General features: G+C 38.2%; 1 protein-coding gene across 1 annotated transcript; it reads left to right on the plus strand.

Annotated features, from left to right (window-relative positions):
• Positions 1-424: 424 nt before the first annotated feature.
• On the plus strand, positions 425-22647 carry AQP3 (aquaporin 3 (Gill blood group)). The gene is made up of 6 exons (XM_063453825.1): positions 425-625; positions 14592-14718; positions 14897-15034; positions 16602-16720; positions 18201-18418; positions 20893-22647. Exons 1-6 carry the CDS (start codon positions 518-520, stop codon positions 21059-21061), a joined length of 879 nt encoding a protein of 292 aa, XP_063309895.1. The 5' UTR covers positions 425-517; the 3' UTR covers positions 21062-22647.
• Positions 22648-25095: the final 2448 nt, after the last annotated feature.

Genomic DNA, 25095 nt, shown 5'->3' on the forward strand with positions numbered 1-25095 from the left:
TGTGACTGTCTGCCTGTGTGTGTGTGTGTGTGTGTGTGATTGTCTGTATGATATCCCCACAATGCACTGACATTATGCTCCTCTGATCTGGCAAACATAATAATAGTGAATCACAAAAACTCTTTGAGGTATATATTTACTAAACACCATTTCTTTTGCCAAAATTCTACAACTTGGTTGTTAATTCACTACAAGAGAGATTTAAGCTGAGTTGTCATGGGAAGTGTATAAACTTCTTCAGTGATTGCACACTTCTTGAGACTCTGAATTATCACACAGTCAGGGATGGTATTGGAATACACCCAAAAATATTCCACAAGTAACAAAGTAAAACAACAAATTTGACATTTGTTTAGTGCTGGGTGGAGAGAGGTGTGTCCCACATCATGGGAGGGGAAGTGTCCTGAGTTTCAATTTATAAGCTCATGCACATCTTTAGTGCAAGTCTGTGACATCTGGTTATTCACAAGAAGCCCGGCTCTATCACTCACTGAGACTGTCGAGAACAGCTGTCAACATGGGGCGACAGAAGGAGTTTTTGAACAAGGTCTCAGAGATGCTAAGGATCAGAAACAAGCTCCTGAGACAAGCTCTCGCAGAATGCCTTGGGACTCTCATACTTGTGGTGAGAATTTGTGATTTCAGTCGTGGGGGGAATATTTTTTTTCAGGAGTATTTCTAGAACTTAATGGGTGTTAATGGAAATTAGAAGGGGCATGATTTGGACAAAGTGAAATATATGTTAGAAGGAGTAGTAGATACCTGAATTAGCTTCCCAGCAAAATTGGTTTGGGGGCAGAAATTAGGGAATTCAAAATCCCCTGGATACGGTGATTCTGCAGGTGAACTGAAGGTTTTATTGATGATGTTATAAATTAATTAAATATTTATAAATGTAGTCTTACTTATATAACAAAGCTAGTAAAGGAAGCTAATTAAAAAAATAAATATCATTTCATGAACTTTATATTTTGCAAGTTTCTAGATGAGACAAGTATTGCTAACTCCCTGGCTGAGAATGAGGAGAGTTATTCCATTCATATCCCAACGGAATTGTTCTTCTAACTGATTTTTGGTCACCTACCAAGAATGGGTTAAATGTCTGCTACATTGTTCTTCTGATTTTAATTGTAGGGGGCACATCTCCAGTTCCCATGGTGAATGCTAAATTAATTTGGCAATTAATTGAATTGCAGTGACTTAATAAAAAACTAGTAAAAATGAACTGTTATTAAAATTCACTCCATGCACCACTTCTATCTACCTATCTGTCTATCTATCTATCTATCTATCTATCTATCTGTCTGTCTGTCTATCTATAGGGCAGCATGTGTCTGGTTGAAGTTTATATTACATTTATAATTTAGATACTTCTATTTGAATAACCTTTAAATCATACTTGCATTTAAACATGCTGCAGTATTTTGTATTGCTTAATGTCTGAGTATACATACTGGAATCTGCATCAGTTGTGTGTCTCCACTAGAAAATTCAATTTTGAGAATAATTTTGTACTTGGACACAGTTTGGCATTTTGAGATATAAAGCTAGGGACTGTTCTTGAAAATGTGGGGCAGTTATCATCTATGACCTAGTTACAATTCAAAAACTGGTAATTAATTTTTTTTAATTTGATATTGTTGGGCTTACCTAAACTTGTATCTCTAGGCAAAATTACTACCTAAACGTTATCTCCTCTGTGTTTTGAAAAGTCCCAATATTTGCACGTATCCTCCACCCTACTTATCTTATCATTTGCAGCTATACTGTATTGTGTGTATCTCTAGTGAACTGGCTGTTTGTTATCATACAAAGCAGTCAGGAGCCCGGATCAGTTAACAGAGTTTAAATGAACACAAGAGGACAGCAGAGGGATGTTTGGGTTAAAGTATATGCTCAATGTTTCTTACAACTCAAAACTTGGACTAATTTAGACTTTTGTTCTGCTTTAGGGGACACAAGAGAAAATTTGTTATCTATTTAAATTCCGCATGTGTCTAGTCATTGGTCAGTTAAGATCACAACCCATAATTTGTTTTTTGTTTTTTAAACTTTTTTTTTTTTTTTTAAATAAAGGATTCCTTGCTAAGGGCGTCTGCGAGAATTCAAGATTAAATGAACACTCTCCAGCACCAGAACCACTACAGCTTAATGTAGTGGATATAGTGGAAATTACATTGTTCCTGCGGGCTGAGCAGTTTACCTACACACTGCCTATTCTCAGCAAAGACAGTGTTTACTGTCTTTGCTAATGCCACCTGTCCGATTGACAGCCACTAGAGGGGCTTCCTAGATATGCCACCTGTCCGATTGACAGCCACTAGAGGGGCTTCCTAGATATGCCACCTGTCCGATTGACAGCCACTAGAGGGGCTTCCTAGATATGCCACCTGTCCGATTGACAGCCACTAGAGGGGCTTCCTAGATATGGTCCTGCAATCTTTGACGCTGAATGCTTCACATAGAGATGCAGTGAGTCCATGAATCTCCATGAGGAGATACTGATTAGCGCAGCGCGATGATTGTCAAATGTGCGCAGTATTCCCCCTAATAAAGGGAAGCATTGGATTGGCGGAGATCATTATTTCTAGGGTGCGGGTCGAGGGCTCCTTTATGTCACATTTGCATGTTGTATTGGGAATTCTGGGAAAAATTTTGGAAACATAATTTCTTGAATTTACTGTCCTCTCGGTGGAATCTTGCCAAGGTCATACTTGAGATAAGTAGACGATACAAAACATAAACGTTTTAATTTGCACAAATCAGTTTCATAACGTATCATCTCACCAACACTCTGTTAGCTCTCATATATTTTATTTTCAAGAAATATAGCGTTATAGTAAAGCAGTGCTTGACATGACAAGAAGGCTGAGCATCTGTCACGTATGCTTGTCATTTTGGCACTTTACACAATATATTAATACATCTATACATTGTGTATACTCAAGACAAATGTGAGTTCTGTTTATACATTCTATAAATGCCTAGTGTTGATAAGATGTTTTTAATCCTGTGTTGTCATATGTAGTTTTAAACTGACGGATGCTTGTAAGTGCTCTTGAAGAGATATAGTCTAGGTTCAGTCATAGTTTACCATGGCACATTAGTTTTTGAACTGCATCTCCCATAACGCTCAGCCAGCCTTAACATTTACTATTCGTGATCTGGGGACTTCTTTGGGAAAATGATGCCAGGTATATGCATGGGCTAGATAGGGTTAAGCAAACACAATGAACAGGTTGTATTGGAGATTATTGAAAGTAGATAGCTTCAATTGGTGCCACTGCCCTCTGTATCAAGAAGGCAGGTCAATCTTTTGGGTTTGCACACCTGACACGGCTGGTAAACACACATGGATTAAAAATATATAATCCTAATCAGCGATAGGCAATTGTGCTCGGACTGAAATAAATCATTATCTGTGGGCAATGGGAGTTGGATTGCTGTCTCTGACAATAATCTGATAAATGCTCATTTTCTATAAAGTTTATGTCCAGACCTCAACTACTATCTTTAAAAAACAAAATGCGTATCTCAGTTTGGCCTTTTTTTAGCCAAATGTTTAATTGCTGAGATGCACAAGTTGTATGACTATCACATATTTAAAGTGCACAAAATCTAAAGGTGATCTTATCGTGACACCAAAACATTTTGAAAAATGTACTGTGGTTAAATGTAGGCTGATACTACTCAAGCGATAGGAGTTTCTGATGAGTGTCTGAGTTTTGTATTTTGACCTAGAACAGGGATAGGCAACCTTCGGCTCTCCAGATGTTGTGGACTACATCCCCCATAATGCTCTTACACACATAATGCTGGCAAAGCATCATGGGAGGTGTAGTCCAAAACATCTGGAGAGCCAAAGGTTCCCCACCCCTGACCTAGAATTCTTCCAGTTTGGCCTACTTCTATATTTTTTTTTATTTATTTTTTATTGCATGTGCCTGTCAGTAGACATTTTTGAGATATTAACTTATTGCCAGCTTGAGGGGCATAAGACATAGGTATTTGGGGGGCTATGCAGCGTACTGCAATTGTAGGATAAAGTTCTATAAGTGTTGCCATAACTATTGAAAACAATGGAGCTTCTCCTGTTTTTCATTTTGGCTTTAGGGTTATAGATAAGTCGATAGATCAAGTCCTCAGACAAATCAGAAAGACTGAGTGAAGAAATGTGCAAGGCTAAGCCGAACAGGAGCTGGCTGGTAGCAGATGCTTCTGCTATTCTGCACCTGTTCGGAACATGTTGAGACAGACAGATGTGTGAAAAAGCAGAACAATTTAACCTCTTAAGGACACATGACGGAAATATTCCATTTTATTTCTGAAACTGTGTCCTTAAGGGGTTTTAACCCCTTAAGGACACATGACATGTGTGACATGTCATGATTCCATTTTATTCCAGAAGTTTGGTCCTTAAGGGGTTAAGTAAAGAAAGTAATGGTAACTAAAGGTTGCGCAATCAGCAGGAGAATCCCATTGTGTCCACGGGGAATGCTTCACTTTAGATGTTTATTATTAATTTTAGAATAAGACTCAGTGTCTCTGTTTGAAGCTGCGCCCTGTGATTCATAATTTACATATTTGTAATGTTACATCACTGCTGTTAGTGTTTTCAGTTTGTGGACTTTGTGCAATATTGTGACATACATCGTATCCTAAACCTGTAAAATTAGAGAGAATGTGACCCTGAAGATGGTGAATAGGGTTGCATATCCTGGGCATGTGGGGTTAATAATGGGGACTGTGTATGCTGGGATCATGGGTTAATAAAGGGGGCAGTATATGCTGGGATCACTGGGTTAATAGTAAGAACTGTATATGCTGTGATCATAGGGTTAATAATGGGACCGGTATACATTGAGATTATGAGATTATGAGAGTTTCTTGGTAGGGAGTATATATGAAGCAATAATGATGTTATACAGTATGTTGTGATTGTGAGGTTAATAATGGACAATGTATATACTGGGATGATAGGGTTCATAATGGGGACTGTGTATGCTGGGGTGATAGGGTTAATAATCGAGACAACATTTGCTAGAATTATGGGGTTAATAAGGGGACAATATATTTTGAGATTGTTAGGTTAAAGGGGTACTATAGTGTCAAGAACACAAATGTGTATTCCTGACACTAGTGTTCTAAAATCACCTTTTTGGTGGTTACCCTCCCCCGCATCCCCTTACCTTAGGTTAGTAAGGTGATTTACTCACCTTATTCCAGCACTGCGCGAGGCTCTTTGCTCTTTTCTGGCCCCGCCTCCAACTTTTCCATAGGAAAGCATTGGATTGACTGAGCTTGTCAATTCTGATGATTTCAGCCAAGGAGGTGGGATGGGGGCAGGGGCGGATCCCAAAGCCACCCTGGCCAATCAGCATTTCACCACACATATGCATTGAATTAAAAAAAAATGTTCTGCGTCTCTATGCAGAGCATGCAGAAGCTGAATGTCAGTGCTGCCTACTGTGCAGCACTGCCCAAGGAAGCACCACTGGTTGCCACCTGAGGTGTGCCCACTCTAGGTGTTCCTAGGCTGTAATGTAAACATTACCTTTCCTCTGAAAAGACAGTGATTACTGCAAAAAGCCTGCAGGGACTGACTATACTCACCAAAACAACTACATTAAGCTGTAATTGCTTTGGTGACTATAGTGTCCCTTTAATAATGGACACCGTATAAACTGGGATGATATGGTTAATAATGGGGCCTGTATTTGCTGGAGTTAATAAAGGGTGTTCTCTTACAGCATCTCTCTACAGAGGTTCCATAGCACCCAGTTCATCCCAGGGCATAGACAGAGTGTATACAGCTCCTAGAGGACAAGACAGAAGCATCATCAGTGATAGGTCCACCTCTCCCCTCCCAATTTAATACTAACCAGAGTTGCCATCTATGGTTTAGAGCAGTGGTAGTCAACCTTTTTCTACCTACCGCCCACTAATGCATCTTTCTTGATGGAAAGATTCCTTACCGCCCATCAGTTTTCGCGCAAGTGCAGAATATTTTTTAGAAAGGAGGGTATTTTAAAATAAATAAATGTACGTACATTTATCTTTTTATTTCTACTTTATGCATGTCCATAATGTTTTTAACTTTAAAGTTTAATGAGAAAACAATAAAGTAAATTGAACTTACCTTTACTAGTGATAAATGAGATCCTTGAGGTTGGTGCTGCGAGACTAAATATTTGATATCTGTTTCCATTTTTGTAAGGAACAAACTAAGGTCTCCTCTTTCGGTGATATTCAGACGATTTCTCTGTTTGCTCATAATTTAATTTCTCATCTGTGCATCAGCTCCCCTCCTCTCCCTCCTCAATTCCCCTCCCCATCTTTTTTTCTTCCTTTTTTCAATTTTTTTAACCTTCCTTATAGCAATGCCCAGTAGGAAGGCTGAGCTAGGAAGCCCACTTACTATAATTAGCCAACAACAATTCTCTCCTTTTCCTTTTTATTTTCATTCTTTTGCCTTTTTTACAAGTACTCTACTCCTTCTTTCTCCTATTCTACAAGTACTCTGCGTCTTCTTTCTCCTTTTTACAAATACTCTGCTCCTTCTTTCTTCTATTCTGCAAGTACTCTGCTCACAGACAAACACACACACACACCCACTTACAGACACACACACTCACTCACAGACAAACACTCACACATACACTTATAGACACACACTCACAGAGAAACACATACACTTACAGACACTCACACATACACTTACAGACACACACACATACACACATATACTTACAGACACACACACACATACACTTACAGACACACACACACACATACACACAAATTATTAATATTAAATGTCCACCCAACCTCCCTGTCCCTGGGGTCCAGTGGGGCTTCACTTCAGCAGGCGGCAGAGTTCAAATCCGAGGGGGCGAGGGATCTCTAACCTCTCTGCTCTGCTCCCTCGCGTGCTGTCTACTGATGCCGGGAGCATTCCTGCTGCCGCAGCATCAGAAAACATCGCGCGAGGGAGCAGAGCAGAGAGGTTAGAGCTCCCTCGCCGCGTCTGATCTAACCACTGTCGCACGCCATGCCGGGGGGCCCAGAAGGTGGTCTGGCAGGAGGGAGCGCCCGCATAGCCACTTGCGCCCGCCCAAAAGGAGAAATCCTCTAAAAAATAAGATTTAGCCGTTGATATCCCTACCGCCCACCTGGATTCCTGAAAGGCCCACTAGTGGGCGGTAGGGACCAAGTTGACGACCCATGGTTTAGAGAGATGTCAGACTGTAATGTCCTGTATAATAAAGATGGGTGGTGTAACTGTACTTAGTGTAAGTGGGCATTATGACTGAATTCCAACATTATTATAACATAATATTTTACATAAGTTGTGTTCTCAGGAATGCCATTTGGCCTACTTACAAATACCAACAAGAAGGGTGTTTGACTTTATATTTATCTATTGTTGTCAGACATAAACTGTAATTCTGCATTTCTGATAAGGTATAACGTATAATCCTAATAGAATTTTTCAGGGAGTCACTGAAAGATTTGACGAAAATTTGCATTTATAGTTTTTCACTTTTTAAGTTATCATTCATCAGCAATCTACACACAAACTTACTATCATATTGCATATTTAAATGCTCACTAGTCCATTCTTCAAATAAATGTTATTTTTTTAAAATCAAAAACAACTTGGTAGAGTAGGGGTGAACTGGTTAATTAAGGACGAATGCCAATTTTATTATCTTTATTGAATCAGTTTATTGAACATAGCTACTGGATGGCCCAAAATACCCAGAGAATTTCCTGTACGGAAGATCTGATAAATTTCAATTACTTCCTGCAGAAAACTGTAACTGCCACATCCCCCTGAAGAATTTAAAAACTAATATTATAATGTGTATTCGAACTTGATTACATTGAATTTTTTAGTTACAATAGCATTGCATAATTGAACTATTTCCACTTAGATCAGTGTTGCACAACCAATCTAATTTGCCTTCAAATACTGAGAGGGCCACATAAGTCAGTATTGGATGACATAATATATTTAATCTTAGTAAATGTCATTGGAATATTGATTCGTCCCTTTAATGATTACAGTGGAATGTTCACTTCTCTGAAAGTGACAGTTCTTTACTGCCTCACCCCATTAGAAGTTTAGTGGAATAAGTTGTTTATCAAAGGTAAATTTTATATAATACACATAACATTATAGCAGCTCTGTGTCCAGGAAGACATCCCGGGGCCTGTAATGAACCCTTGGGCAACTTCAGAGAAATAATGTACATGTGTATTTTGTCTACATTATTGTACGTGTCCAGTTAGTATGGCACTATGGATGGTAAACTAATGTACATGTCATGTTCTGTCCGTGTTAAAGGACCACTATAGTGCCAGGAAAACAAACTCACTTTCCTGGCACTATAGGGTCTATGGTGTCCCCCCCCCCCCCCACTCTCAGGGTCCCACTCTCGCCGTGGCCCCCTCCTCCCTCTTCCGACGTCATCTGCCTAATGCGCAAGCGCAGCAAGAGCCGCGCGCGCATTCAATTAGTCCATAGGAAAGCATTTCTCAATGCTTTCCTAAGGACGTTAGCGTCTTCTCACTGTGATTTTCACAGTGAGAAGCGCCTCTAGCGGCTGTCAGTGAGACAGCCACTAGAGGCTGGATTAACCCAAATGTAAACATAGCAGTATCTCTGAAACTGCTATGTTTACAGCTGCAGGGTTAACCCTAGATGGACCTGGCACCCAGACCACTTCATTGAGCTGAAGTGGTCTGGGTGCCTATAGTGTCCCTTTAAGGCTGCCAAGAAAACCATGTGAATTTTAAAACTATAAATCGTTTTTTTTTTTTTTAAAGCACAAGCCATTGCTAATTATTATCTATTATTAGTCTATTAATTGAGTCTATTATTATTTGTGTCGAACTTGTATATATTGGTGGTATATTTGGCTTTCTTTTACCCTTCAAATGTACACATTCCCGCCCTTGCTACTCAGTATAAAGGTGTCAATTGTTACTAAAGTTGATTCAACCATCTTTTCGAATCTCGCCTCCTGTAGCCTTCTTCTAAATATTTCTGACAATCTCCTATTGCAGTAAACTTTTTATTGCAATAGGAAATACTTAGGGCCTGATGCATACAATGTGCCTACTCCAACTACTGCGAGCATTTTGAAATAGCAAAGGTTAAGAACCACTTATCCGCAACAAGGACTTTTCATTAGAAACTACATTCAAGCATCTTACCTTGGTCTACATCAAGGGATTCTCATCAGAAATCACATTCAAAATGCTTAACTGTTTGTTTGTTTTTTACGATTAGTTTAAGTTTGTGAGATCCTTTTAAGTAAGTCAACCCTTTATAAAAGCTCCCTCAAAGCTCTTATCTTACAGAAAGGCTCCTTTAGTATCAGCAATGTAGCCAACATTTTTATTTTCATTTGTTGATAATGTTACTTTGTGTCCTGTCTCATTCCACTTTAAATTGTAAATTGGCAAGCATGGCTCTCAGAGGCCAATGTTTGTTTTGGTTAGACTAACTGCAAAATAATCTCCTAAAATCCATTCTTAGACTAGCATTACATGATTGATTGAATTTGGACTTAGTACCACCTGTTGTGCCAAACCTTGAATGAACCATCATATAGGCCATGGCTCACAATTTCCACTTGCCATTAGCCATTGACTAGTGAAAATGTAGCCCAGGCAAGTAAAGATTCACCTCTGAAGTGTATACTATGACACAACGGTGAATTAAATCTAAGGCCTGGTTAGTAGCATAGGACAACATATGTTAATATATTTAATTGATAAAACTTTTGATATGAATTCTGTTACTAATATTGTCATCTAAAGACAGGCTAAGTAAAATGTACAGATGTCATCATCATAATGAATGTTAGGAGACAAAGCTTCTTAATGCTTTTAATGTGCATTAAATGTAGAATGCAGAAATCCAGTCCTGAGGATAGTACTATGAGGCTTGCTTAATGTGCCTTGCTTAATGATTGAAGAAGCTAATTGAATAATTACATGTTATATAGATGTATTTTAAAACTCCCGACTGCTTTAGATATTCCTGCGTTGCATTCCATCATATTGACAATCTGAAATTCACTGGGTTGAAATTGTGTATTATCGAGTTAATGTTGTAGGTTCTAATTTCTCAACCCGTGGTATCTTCAGAAAATTTGAACATCTTCCAACTTGCCCTGTACACCTTACTTACCAGCAGTGTTGGAGTTAACAATTGTATAGTACCTTTTTTTTCAGGTAGGAATTATGCCAGTTTAGTCTTTAATCCCTTTAAATCAGTCTTAATGTGAGACATTAAGAACGCGGGTATTATTCACAATCCTCCAGCTGCATGTAAGATAGAACCTCCTCCAGATTAAATAAAGAGTAAATTCCACAATGGAACTCAACCGGGAATCACTCCAGTCCGATTCTAACGCCCAAATTCTGGTTTTGTTTGAACATATTATGTAATTTAAGGAAGTATTTTTCTTTTGTGATCGATCTCAGCGAAAATATTACAAATTGCTCTGTTTATGCATTGGATGTAAAACGCGTTGGTTGTGGTTACAGTATTGCATGCATCAGGTATAGCTATATGTTATTTCCATTGCCTATAGAGGGCACTCTATCAGTTTTACCAGTCATTGTGTTTCTGAAACCCTGAACAAATCCACATAGAAGAGTGATGTGACATAATTTAAAGTAAAGGGATTACTGTTACCGATATTTTGTATTTATAAAATGCGAATTAATTTGCAAAGTTGCATCAGTGGATTATCCACTGGGAGAACCATTAAAAAGTTTCTTTGTTTTGCTCTCCTGTTGGAAGATCGACTAAAACTTGGAATTGTTGGTTCTAAGCTACTAACTGAACTGCCGCTCAGTACAGGAGTTTACTTGGTACCTTTTCACTGCTATGAAACTTGAACCAACACTCTCTGTGAATTCACCTCTATACTTAGCCCAGCATATTAAACCAGATCTATTTAAAGAAGCCCCTGACTCTCTTGAGTCTACATGAGTATTTTATATTGTACATCTGATACATTTTTACTATACTATGTGTTGGAACAGGTTTGCCAATTAGGTATGCCAATAATTCATAGACATGTGCGAAATTTACTCTACAGAGATTAGGAAAATGCTTGTCAAAGAAGATCAGAAGCCCATGTATGTGTAAATACATCTATTTCACTTATATTAGGCTGAATGGACACCACGTTTAATCCTTTGCCCTGTGAATTGTGAAGACTTGACATTGGATTGGCAAATTTTAGGTTAAAATGGGCAAGGTTTAAAAAGTTGAGTCGTGGAGGAATTCATTTTTTTTTTAATTAAAAACGTTTGCATAGAATTTGCAATTTCTTGATCAGTAAACCAAAAGCGTATATCTTATAATAGGGAATTAGGGGGGGGGACATTGACATTTACTTTCTTGTTTCTGCACATTGTTGGTGATAAATAATTTAGTACCGGTTAGTTAGAACCAATCAGAATTAGTCAGTTTGACAAGTCTAATAGATCCAGTCCCACGCTGGCCAAGAGTCATGAGACCTGTAGCTCAACAAATTGATTATTGGTTCTCTGTGCATTGAAATAGCATAAAACCATACAGTTAACGTTGCTGTTGCAAAACAATATTATACCTTTATGATTATCAGATCCCCTCAGTATGTACTCTATACGTATTATTATCACACAAATGGTGGCATGCAGTCCCCACTCCATGTGAGAGCCCAATATTATTTTATATGTGAGTAAATGGTATGTTTTATATCAGCCAGATCTTGGGTACACCTGTACAGTACATTGTACTCTATCATGGAACTCTGCCCAGCAGGATTCTATCGCTACGATTGTGCAAACAGGATCTCAAAGTAGGAGTGCCAGTTGTCAACGCAGCCAAAACTCGTTTAAGACAAGGAATAGTTTTAAATGAATTATATTTAAAGAGATCATCTTATTCTGTAAAAAAAAAAAAAAAAAAACAGCCTGCAGCATTTCTCATATTAGAGGGATACTAAGTGCTAGGAATACAAATCTCTTTTCCTAGCACTATAGTGCCCTCTGGTCCCGCTTCACTCGCGTCCCCCATCTGGTAGATGAAGGATTAAAAAACCCTTTTAACAATTACCCGATTCATTTGATGGAGGGGAAGGGGGGCTAATGCGCATGCGTAAATGCTTTCCTATGGGAGTTAACTGGCGCTGAATGTACTCATGCAGAGCGTGAGGAGTTAAATGGGACAGAGACACTGAACCTAAATCACTTTAATGAGATGATTTCCTATAGTGTCCCTTTAATGTCCCTTTTGCAGTTTTAAATTCAGCTGTTTAGTAAATAAATCCAAATGAATTAAAATAATATTGTGGGACAACTAAATATGAAGATTTTTTTTTTTAATGTAATCTTGGGGATTCAGATTATATTTTTTTTAATTTATTTATTCATCAGTTGAGATATATGTGCCAATAGTTTAATATTCTTTGTCCCCATTGCACAAGTACTGCCATTTTTATTCTGTACACAGAGTATTAGCATTCAGCAAGTCTAGACATTTTAATTCCTACTACAGAGCTGTCACGAGAAAGCTCAGATTTTAATTAACTACTGGGTTGTGGCACAAATGTGCTAAACATTGTTAATTGTAAAAACACCCAACTGCCTATTTACTCAAGTGGTCAATAAAAGTATTTTCTTAGATGGAATTAATGTCCCGTATATATATGTAACTACAACCATTTAAAATATCTGTTTGACAGCTGCTGTATCCTGTTTACAAGAAAGGTCACAGTTCCTGAATCCTATTTAATACCCAATAAACTCACATCCTTATCTCTTCAACACAGTTAGTATTACAGTACTTACCTACACTGTGTTTCCCCAGACAGCCTTTAATTTCACATGCTTTTGGGAGGTACAATTCAATCTGCTGGTAAAGAGTATGTAGAATTCATATGTTGCTAGCAGGAATCCATTAATCATGGATGTTCTCTATAGGATCCCATCTGGGATTGCGGGATGCATTGATTTCCACTGGAAGCACGTGACTTATACATATAGCCGATCAGCAATATTTCATTATTTATGTACCTCCCAATGGCACATACAACGTGTAGCATTCTGGGAAAAACAAAGTTTGCAAACTGGGAATTCAGCCATAAATACATACCTCCCAACATTGTTAAGTATGTAATCAGGAAGGGTGGGTGAGTCTTCTAGGGGGCATTGACAGGGATGTGACACCCACAATGGGCAGACCTATTCGGGAAGTGGATGCGTCTGGTGTCAAGCACACCAGGCTGACAGACAGTCTCCAAGCCAGCCCCCTACTAGCGGGAATATGCAAAAAGAATTGCATATTGCCCGCTGCATGGTGCAAACAGTTTTAATGATGAGCTCGTGATGTGCTGTCTGAAGGCAGTTCCTTGGTGTCCCCAGATGTGGGACGCCAGGAAACTAAATTGGGGTGGCAAAACCGAACCCATAAGTCGGGACTGTCCCACTAAAGGGAGCCTTAATGAATGCTCTAAGTGTTCTGTTATTTCTATCTGCCAAGAATCCTTTCCACAAAACTTTAACCGGATCAGCAAAACAATGGGCTTTATTGACAGAGCTCCAAACTGTGTAGAATTAATATCTGAATTTTAAAATTGTGGATAAAATAGTCAAGATGTGCATACAACTAAGATGGAGAAGTTTTCCAGATTAGCTTTAATTTTTTCTACATTTTTCACTCAGGCGACCACTAGAGGTGCTTCCTAATCCAGTGCTGCAAACTGCACAGCACCTACATTCATCGTCTCCACGTAGAGATGTATTAATTTAATGCAGTGTGTCCTCGCATGCACGATAGCCTCACCATGCTTTCCTATGGGATTGGCTCAGATCATCAAGATTGATGATCTCAGCCATGGAGGCGAGGCCAGCTGCGGCAAGAGAGAACAGGCAAGTTTAACTTTTTTACTGCACAGGGAGTTAGACTGGTCACTTAAACAGCCACTCCAGCACTATAGTGTTAGGAATACATGTTTGTATTCCTAACAGTAAAGTGTTCCTTTAAGTATTCGATCCAATACTACTACAATAAGGTGCCTAGGGAATAAGTAAATGGGTTTCACAATGTAGTGGTAAATTGGGGGGGGGGGGGGTTTATCAATAAAAGTGCTCCCATATGATAAGTATAGCGCTTGTGACACCTTGGTGTCTTTCTAAATCTGAAAAAAATGATTACCAGCTTAAATAAGTACCTGTGCGGCAAATAGAAGAGTGATCTAAATATTATTCAGGAATCTTGTTGCAGACATTGAACAAATACTAAATACAATGTGTTTTTAGCTTGCTTTACAGCGCTGCAATTTTTTTTACAATATCACACCTGGACCCTGAGGATAAAGTACTCTGTAGAGCACAGATTATGATAAATGGTGAATTGAGTTGTGAGTTAGTATAGCTAGGAAAACAGCTGACTTAGACATCTTCTTGTAGTTTTTCTTAAAATGTGCATTTTCTATGTAATTTCAGTATTTTGACTAAACCTCAAGAGATTATGGTAAAGAGGAATATCCCTTAGCTGATTGTTCTTCTTTTTTTTGCAGATGTTTGGCTGTGGATCTGTGGCTCAGGTTGTTCTCAGTAAAGGATCCCATGGACAGTTCTTGACGATCAATCTTGCCTTTGGCTTTGCTGTAATGCTGGGTATCTTGATAGCTGGACAGGTGTCAGGTAAGTGTGTCAGAGGATGGGCTAACTAGATTGATCTACACTGAGAGGCTTGAGATTATGGAAGAGGCCTGAGAAAAATATGGACGTGATCTTACCATCTAGAGAACACAAACGTTGTTTACTAATTTTTCTTACTGGACAATATTTCAAATGCTAACAGATATATCTTCCTCTCCAGGAGGCCATCTAAATCCAGCTGTGACATTTGCTTTATGCATCATGGCCAGGGAGCCATGGATCAAATTTCCTATCTACACAATTGCACAGACTTTGGGGGCCTTCCTTGGAGCTGGTATTGTCTATGGCTTGTACTATGGTAAGTGGACGGAAAGCACTTTCAGAGGTAGATGTTCAGTATTGATCAAGAGAATATATAGACCACAGACTGGGAACATGGATTATGCAAGGTTTTTCTAGCCAATGGGAGATTCCCCTCCCCCCCTGCTTATCTCCCATTGGCTGCATAGTACGGTAATATGTTTTAGATGTAAGTTTTGCTGTCTGTCTGTCTGTCTCCCCATCTATCCTGTATTCGTTCTGTTTTGAGACTTTATTACAGAATATGTCAATTGTTTATAGTGTAGTGCAGCAGTCTTTCTATATACAGTTTAATATACCAATTCTTTATAGTGTAGGGTAGTGTAGTAGTGTTTCTATATACAGTTTGATATGTCAGTGGTTTATATTGTAGGGTAGTGTAGTATTGTTTCTGTATACATTTTGATATGTCAGTGGTTTATAGTGTAGGGTAGTGTAGTAGTGTTTCTATATACAGTTTGATACATCAGTGGTTTGTAGTGTAGGGTAGTGTAGTAGTGTTTCTCTATACAGTTCAATACATCAGTGGTTTATTGTGTAGGGTAGTGTAGTAGTGTTTATATATACAGTTTGAGATATCAGTGGTTTATAGTGTAGGGTAGTGCAGTAATGTTTCTATATACAGTTTGATATATCAGTGGTGTATAGTGTAGGGTACTGTAGTAATGTTTCTATATATAGTTTGATATGTCAGTGGTTTATAGTGTAGGGTAGTGTAGTAGTGTTTCTACATATAGTTTATGTCAGTGGTTTATAGTGTAGGGTAATGTAGTAATGTTTCTATATATAGTTTGATATGTCAGTGGTTTATAGTGTAGGGTAGTGTAGTAGTGTTTCTACATATAGTTTATGTCAGTGGTTTATAGTGTAGGGTAATGTAGTAATGTTTCTATATATAGTTTGATATGTCAGTCGTTTATATTGTAGGGTAGTGTAGTAGTGTTTCTACATATAGTTTGTGTCAGTGGTTTATAGTGTAGGGTAATGTAGTAATGTTTCTATATATAGTTTAAAATGTCAGTCGTTTATATTGTAGGGTAGTGTAGTAGTGTTTTTACATATAGTTTGTGTCAGTGGTTTATAGTGTAGGGTAATGTAGTAATTTTTCTATATATAGTTTAAAATGTCAGTGGTTTATAATGTAGGGTAGTGTTTCTATGTACAGTTTGATATATCCGTGGTTTGTAGTGTAGTAATGTTTCTGTATACAGTTTGATATGTCAGTGGTTTATATTGTAGGGTAGTGTAGTAGTGTTTCTATATACAGTTTGACATATCAGTGGTTTGTAGTGTAGGGTAGTGTATCAGTGCTTCTCTATACAGTTCAATACATCAGTGGTTTATTGTGTAGTGTAGTAGTGTTTCTATATACAGTTTAATATATCAGTGGGTTATAGTATAGGGTGTACATAGTTTTTTCTATATACAATTTGAGAAAAGACACATTCACAGAAAGGAGAGTGTCTGTATTGAATATATCTATATTTTTAGATACAAATTAAATACATTGACAAGCAGGCAGCTTATGAGTAATGAATGAATAATATTATCATGTCTTTTTTCAGATGCCATTTGGTTTTTTGCGAATGAACAGCTTTATGTAACCGGCCCTAATGGCACAGCTGGCATCTTTGCTACCTTTCCAACAGAACACTTGACCCTCATGAATGGATTCTTTGACCAGGTGAGTGGCTGTGATTTCCCAGTACAATACATGAGATAAAGCAGAAATAAACAGAGTCTCTCAGTTAAATGCTACTAAAGGGTCAATTCACTTAACGTCCCAACTTAATGTTGGAATTTGTGTTAGCAAACACTACGGTGAGTGTGTTAGGGTTACTTAGGGTGTCACCTTTTTGCACCTGTTGCGTTATAATTATTATAGGGGTACTGTGAAAAAATACAAATCTTTTCCATTTTTTTATTAATTAATGATTTTTTTTAAAAACATTTTGGTATGGATCTAAGTATGACATTGAAAGAAAGCTATTCCTTCCCTTTAAAAAACAAAAAACAAAACAATATATATAGGATTTTTAAAGTAAAATATACGCAATTGTGAAGAATCCCATATTTAGAAAGAAAAGGGAAAGGGCTCAAGATTTGTTTAACTTCCTGTGAATTGCCCTGACATTAAAATGACAAACTGGGCAGTTAACTTATGAACTTGTAAACCTACAAATATATATAATTTGTGTGAAAACTTACGTATGTCTTCATTGAACTCATTTAGCTATTCAAGACCCAGCAATAATGTAATTTATAATACGGTGACATGATGTCGCTTTGGAAGGGTATATTATACTACGGTGCAGTAATGGTATAGTATTAACTAGCTGACTTCCTTTGACCTTGACAAATATCTCAGTGATACCATCCACTCATCTTACATGTCTTGAGTATGTGACCTTGAGAAGACACACAATCGTCTCTCCATTCCAGACTTCAATTACTTCTTTGTTCAGGAATTAATGCATATTGATGGACAGGAGGCTTCCCAATGGCACAGTAATGTTTCCAGGATTTGCTACAGTAACATATTCATAACGGTTTATTCGTTAAACCAGGAAGTCTGGAAAACTAACAAGGGAATCACATATTTTAGGCCGATATATCCAAATTGCAGAAAAAAAATAAAATCTAAATTTCAGCAGTTTTTTGGGGCCAGCTATTATGGTCTATCTGGTTTTTTTTTTACCTGAAATGTCATATTCTTCACAAGTGATGATTTTGTGGTTAAACTCACTTAACTTTACACAAAGTAAAAACATGATAAGAAAACTGTACACAAATTAGAAACATAACAAAAAAAAATAACAAAGGTGTTACATGTTTGGCTACAGTTTTTGTTGTTCTGCAAGAAATATTTTAAGAACATCTGTCAAGGCATGGTGACAATGTTGTAGAATTGAATTGACTGGTTAGAAATTTCAGCATATGTCTCTATGACCTGTCAGTGCATTATTTATAAAAAATAACAGAGCATGGTGAGAACACAAAATTGTCTTATCGCGGCATACAAAACCATTGGTAAATATAAGTGATTGTTTTTTTTGGGTTTTTTTTGCATAATGTTATTAGCACATTAACCCATGTTGAGCAGTGATTTAGCTGACAAATGTAAATTTCTATAACGTCTGTCTTTGTCTATTGATTTATAACAGTTCATCGGTACAGCAGCTCTGGTGGTTTGTGTCCTAGCCATCGTGGATCCTTACAATAACCCCATCCCTAGAGGACTGGAGGCCTTCACAGTAGGGTTTGTCGTCCTGGTCATTGGATTGTCTATGGGATTCAATTCTGGATATGCTGTAAACCCTGCTAGGGACTTTGGACCTCGTCTGTTCACTTCTCTCGCTGGCTGGGGAACAGAAGTTTTCTGGTAGGCTTTCTAATAATTAGTACAATTAATTTAGTGATTATAGCCCATAGTGGCCACTACGAAATTCCACCACATAAACAAGCACTTCACTTATCAAAAACATAAATTATACACAGACCTTTTACTTTTACATTCTACTCAATTTTTTTTTTTTACAGATAAATGAGGATTGTAAACATTAATAAGTTTTGTAGTCAATAAGTGTTATTCACTAATATGTTAACTGTATGGACTTCAAAGTGAATTTGAAATTTTAGGCCGATCTTATATCTGACTTTTCCAAAATATGTGACATGTCACGATTCCCTTTTATTCCAGAAGTTTGGTCCTTAAGGGGTTAAAAATGTAAAATTATTTTGAATCCACTTTGAACTCATGAAAAATCACACTTTTGTGAATAGCACTGAATGCGTAACGCGCTCTAACAGAAGCCAAATAGATTGAAGCCTATCAAATATATATTAATAATAGTTTCGGAATTAAAATCCAACTTGATATTACGGTTGTATTTCTAAATTGTCAGCATAACATTTAAACATTACAAGAAAGCGTAATTGTGTTCTCAAGCAATTCATGATATCGAATTGCAAAACCTCACTATGTATGACTAGGAGGCAAAATCATTTCACGTTTTATCTTTTCACGACATAGCACGCATAAGGTTACCTAGTTTAACCTGCACCGTGAGAGAGGAATGTAAACAAATGTTTGATCTAAAACTAGCATTGATGTGTCTGAAAAACAAATTAAAGTTATATATTGATGGACACGTCAATCATGGCCAGCTACATGTTTCTTACAGGAACATAAGAATGTTGATATTTAGCGAATATAAATTATGGATACTGGACTTTTAAACGCTTGCCAATCTTTATTAAGTGAATGAAAACACAAGACGTTAGTTTAGACTGGTGGTGTTTAAAAGGCAAGTACCCATAATGCCTTTGGGCCATTTGTAATGAGACGCAAATTGTTTCACGTTTCATATTAAATAATCATTTTGTATGGGTTCCATCTATTTCTGAGAGCTTCTACCGGTTTGCTAGCGGAGGAACTTCCACCATGGAAAACAATAATTTATTTATAGATTTTAAAATTCAGTGTGTACTTCCATTTTGTTAGAGTAAACTTTATAAAACAATATGCTCTTTTTCTATGGAGCTCTTCTCATCTGCACTTCTATGACAATGCAGCAAATTTCTGCAGAAACTGTCTCGGATTCATTTTAGACTGGATAGGATTTTGACCATGTAGCCAGACTCAGAATAAACAAACAAATACATTTTTTTTTCTATTTTAAACATTGTTATCATTTTCAGTTTATTTTAGTACATTTTTAGCCATTTTATTGGAAACAGAAATTAGAGTATACTTTTTTTTAATAATTGATCAAATGTGAGCTTCTGACATGCTATAAATTCCTACTAAGGAAATAATGTTATTAAAAGCACAGATTCTACTGTAGAATTCAATTTTGTCAAAACCTCTAATGAATAGAGCATTGAGAATATATATATATATGTGTGTGTGTAAACTTGTTGAAACATGCTGTGCGTCTCGCTCAGTTATAGAATAATAAGGCTATGGGAAGAAGAACATGTCTAAGTTACTAATCATTTTTTTTCTGCTGGAATAAAATAAGTGGGTGTGTGTGAAATCATCATAGTAAACTGATTCACATTATAATTCGGTAAACCTGAAATGCTGGGTGTATACAGATAACCAATTTACTTCAAACAATAGTCAAAGCAGTATTGGTGTAATTTGCTGTGACTGAATAATGACTTGCTCACAGGACAATATGTAGTCATGTATTAATACTTAAAAGGGACCCTGTCAGCCCCCTCCACTCCCCCTCCCCCCCAAACCAATCATGATCTTTAGAAAAAGCATGAAATCCCATCTGCATATTCTATAGATTAGGAGAAAAACCTATTTAAAAATATTTTTTCTACCACATGTCAATCAATTTTTTTGGCATACACTCTATGTCAAATAATTGACAAGGAGAGCATAAGGGACCTCCCACAGGTCCTTCTGCTCTTCACCTGTAGCAACCATAGTGCATGCGCTGTGGTTTCTATGGAAACTCCCTGGCAGCACTGGTTAGGGAGTATAGAAATGGAGTGACTGACATCATGCAAGAGGTTTGCCCTGCTTGGGGAAGCTTCCCCAAGAATGGCAAATAAATGAAGACCCCATAGGCTGTCAATCACTGTTAAAAATTTCTACTAGATTGTGATTTAAATTTTTTTTATTTGGGCAGTGGAGTTTCCCTTTAACAATGGCACTCTCATGAATTCCTGTGCAGTGATTGACATTTTGATTTCAGTGTTTTAAAAAAAGGAGTATCTTATGTCCTCATCCCATGTCAAGTATTGCTGTAAGAAAAATTCATGTTTCCTTTGAATATAACATACATCTGTGATATATCTGCTCTTATTGCATACATATTTACTTGTGGCTTCTTCCAGGGCTGGTGACCAGTGGTGGTGGGTCCCCATTGTCTCTCCCTTGCTCGGTTCCGTTGCTGGAGTCATGGTTTACCAGCTGATGATCGGATGTCACATCGAGCCTGCACCTCAATCTACTGAACAAGAAAACGTCAAGCTTGCAAACGTTAAACAGAAAGAGAGAATCTGAATGTGCTGCAGCTATAACAGGACTAACAAATTTCACCAGAGCTGCAACAAAACAAGGGGTTAAGGTGCGTTTTCGCACTCCATACATCACATTAGCAAGTTTTTTTTTGCATACCCTTAGTTGCATTTTGGATGTGTCTTATCTTTCCATAATTTGTACATAGACACTTACGGACTACAGTAGCGACTATATCCTGGCAGCTTGTTGATTTTTTTTTTTTTGCCTAAAGCAATATTCATTTTTCCACTTGACATCTCTCAGATGCTGAGAGAGTAATGATTTCATAGGCAGTGAAGGCAGCATGTTTAAACTGGTTAAAAAAAACTTAAACCTCCAAGACCAAGTAACTCACGACTAAATAGTACCAAGCAGTACGCGTTGATTTATAGCTCGATTAGCGGTACTGATGCTATCTTTATATCTTTCCCTTAATTATTTAATCAACATATAGGTTGGTTGGTGGGCAAGGGACAGCAACTCAAAGAAGGTGGATGAGATTTGCTGAAGTGTTTGTGCGATCAGTTGAAGATGAGTGGAGATTGACCACAAACTGTCTCCTCCACTCCAGGAGATCTACCACTACCTAAAAAACTTGAGCATTTAAGGGCCAAAAAGAAAGGATTCCTTAATCCCGTCACATTGTTATAAATTAAATGATGTTTTACAAGCTATATGTTAGTGGGTCAAAGTTAGTTTTCAGCCACGAAAATCTGTATTTTCCTAGCTTACTGAATAGTATAAACACTAAATGGGATAATTACTAAACAGTGGTGAACATTTGCCTGTTCTTCTCTCCTTATTCTCATGTTGACAAATCCTCTCTGAACAATACAATGGTGAGATCCTCTCAGTAACGTATCACATGCTTCGTACATTTTCTTGCAAGTAGTTTAAAACTTGAAGTTGTAGAAATCTGTTTTGGTAACTTGTATTGTTATGATTGTAGCTTTAGTTCTGCAAAAACACAAAGCATTGAGATCTGATAAAAGTTTCAGGCATTCAGGCTATCATGTCTGCTGTGGTCCTCATAAATCGTGTCTTGGGGACCAAATTAAGCACTGACCATGAGTTAATGAGTTATGAGTTAAACATTCATGTGATTTATTAAATGTATTGTATACCATAATATGTGGAATAGACAAATTAAATATCCGAGTTGGATATCTACCATCCTATTTCACCCAGCTTCCAAACATTCTGCTTATTTTAACTCATGGCCTCCTATGGAACAATATTTGACATCAAACTTTTAGCTTTCTTACCAGCACAAAAGTTCTCTGGTTCGTTACATCTTTCATCTATTATTATGAAGGGAGAGGAACTGCTCAGGTCTCACAATTCTACATTTGGTTTTTGTTTAGAGAACTCTAACCCTAACGCCATCTAGCTTTTTTTTCTTTTTTACGTATATACATATTTTGTAAAAAAAAAAAACATCAGAAAAGCCTAGGAGAATACTGATGATTTTGAAATGGGAATTATCCCTTGCTTTTTGTAATCTGAAAGCTTGTACATGCTAATTGAAAATACTCGTTATTACTACTGAATGTATTTTATTTGACATTAAATACAAAAATTTTAAAGAACAGTGTTTTGTGTTTCATGTAAAAAAAAAAAGTTTAATGCGGAATGGAAGGCTGCTGCTAAGGGATTCCAAAAATCAGAGCCACTTCAAAGAGATGAGGTAGTTACAGTGCTTGTCTACGAAATGCTCTGGGTGTTTGGCTATTATACTAAATGATAAATAGCACACTATTGATACTTACTTGCATAAACCCATTAATACTTACTTGCACTTTGTAAAATTGCTCTATTTTACAGGTGACCCACTACCACGTTTTCGGTCAGTGATTTTCTTTCACCGTTGCTCCACATATGCCATTCAGGTAGACATCCTGCAGAAGGTCTTAGGCAACTGTTTGGACAACTACACATACAACAAGTTGCTAAAGAGCCACTATAGGTATAAGGCCAAATGCCCTGTTCTGTTGTAATTATTTATTTGTGAAGTGCCAGCATATTTTGCAGAGCCATACAGTGGGATAGTATCATATCTGCCACCTTTGTCCCCATCAGACTGGACATAGGTCAATGCAGTAACACATTATATCTTTAGCAAGAGGGTTATAAAAAATCTCCCCCAGCATACCACAAATATTGTAAAATGATCATGGTAAAAGGTATGAAGAGGAAACATTCACTATTAGGGTATTGGAGAACAAGTGAAAGAGCTGGTGGAAGTAGTAGAAAAGGGGGTGTTTTCAGCAGATAGCAGGTGAATATTCCTCTAGTATAGGAACCCCATTCCCATACTTCTCAGTTTAATCCCAGACCGTATGCTCATATTCCTGTAAATCCAATTTCTCATCTGATCTATGTCAAGCAATGTGGAGTCATGGCAGGCTGTGCGGGGTCATGGCAGGCAATGCAGGGTCATGGCAGGCAATGTGGGGTCATGGCAAGCAGTGCATGGTCATGGCAGGCAATGCGGGGTCATGGCAGGCAGTGAGGGGTCATGGCAGGCAGTGCAGGGTCATGGCAGGCAGTGCAGGGTCATGGCAGGCAATGCGGGTCCATGGCAGGCAATGCAGGGTCATGGCAGGCAATGCAGGGTCACGGCAAGCAGTGCGGGGTCATGGTAGGCAATGTGGGGTCATGGCAGGCAATGCGGGGTCATGGTAGGCAATTTTGGGTTATGGCAAGAAGCACCAGTAGCCACATCAAGTTTTTTACAGAGTGTGAGCTGAGCTACTGTTTATCTAGACTCTTTTTCTCTCTTGCGGGGCAAGGCTTCAAAGATAGTTAGTATAATACAAATCAATTCTGAAAGGAGGAGGGAATCCAAACTGGAATAGCAGGATTCTCTGAAGGGAGAGTGTATCATGGTGAGTTTTTTAGAACGTGACTTCTGATGGAGAGACGAAACATGCATTGTTGTAGGAGCTAGGCATATACACGGGTGGGAGAGCAAAAAGGTTAAATGGGGTTTGGGAAAGAAAGTGAAATGTGTTTAAAGAGCGAAAGAGAAGAGGAAATAGGATGTCAGGCAGATAACTAACGAAAAAGAGAACTGAAAGATATGCAAGGGCAAACCACATGAATATATTATGTGCGGGCTGTAGTTGTTATGATGCTTAGAGTAACCCTTTAAGCTAACCAGTTAACATACCGCACCATGCACATACCTCCCGTACTCCAAACTTTACTTCTCACCCACAGCTTTACATGCCCCCTATGGCGCCAGTTCCCTGGGGGCACCTGTGGCAAGCTTGCCGCTAATGACGTTTAGGTCTGTCCGGGCGACTAGACTATCCAGACAGACTCAGTAACAAATGGTAAAACTGACCAAATGGCCAGAAATAGTAAAATTAAGGATGGGAACAGGATGGCAGTCAGGTGTGAGTGGGCGCGGAGCAGCCATTAATCACACGGTTCTGAATTACCTCCTCGCCGGCGCCTGGCTGCACTTGATCACCATTCCATTAGCTCTCCTACCCCCTGCCTGTACATGGAGACATGGGAGGGAGGGATTAGGAAAGTGGGGCAGTGAGGCAGAGAGTATCCCAGTAGGCCTTTCACGAGGTGCACTTCTCACTCGCTCTCGCCCCCTGCACTGTACTTGTGGAGAAGTGGGCTGGATCATAGCAAGGAGTGATGGGATGCCAGCCATGCATGGAATACATGAAGAGTCAGATATATGAAATGTAAGTAAGTGTGTGTTTCAGAGAATGTGTGTGTCTGCATGAGTTAGTGTGTTTATCTGCATGGATCAGTGTGTGTGTGTGCATGGATCAATGTGTTTGTCTGCATGGATCAGTGTTTTTCAGTTTGTGTGTTTTTCTGCATGGGTCATTGTGTGTGTGTGTCTGCATGGGTTAGTGTGTATGTCAGTCTGCATGGATCAGTGCGTGTCAGTCTGCATGTGCCAGTGTGTGTGTCAGTCTTCATGGATCAGTATGTGTCAGTGTGTGTGTCAGTCTTCAAGGCTCAGTGTGTGTGTGTGTCTGCATGGGTCAGTGTGTGTGTCTGCATGG

Source organism: Pelobates fuscus, chromosome 5 (assembly GCF_036172605.1).
Source record: "Pelobates fuscus isolate aPelFus1 chromosome 5, aPelFus1.pri, whole genome shotgun sequence".
Lineage (NCBI taxonomy): Eukaryota > Metazoa > Chordata > Amphibia > Anura > Pelobatidae > Pelobates > Pelobates fuscus.

Bases quoted from the DNA above. Each gene is read 5' to 3' on its own strand.
- AQP3 (XM_063453825.1), top strand. From the start codon at position 518: ATGGGGCGACAGAAGGAGTTTTTGAACAAGGTCTCAGAGATGCTAAGG. The intron at 14,719-14,896 runs GTAAGTGTGTCA...CTTCCTCTCCAG, and splicing joins GATAGCTGGACAGGTGTCAG to GAGGCCATCTAAATCCAGCT. The intron at 18,419-20,892 runs GTAGGCTTTCTA...GGCTTCTTCCAG, and splicing joins TGGGGAACAGAAGTTTTCTG to GGCTGGTGACCAGTGGTGGT.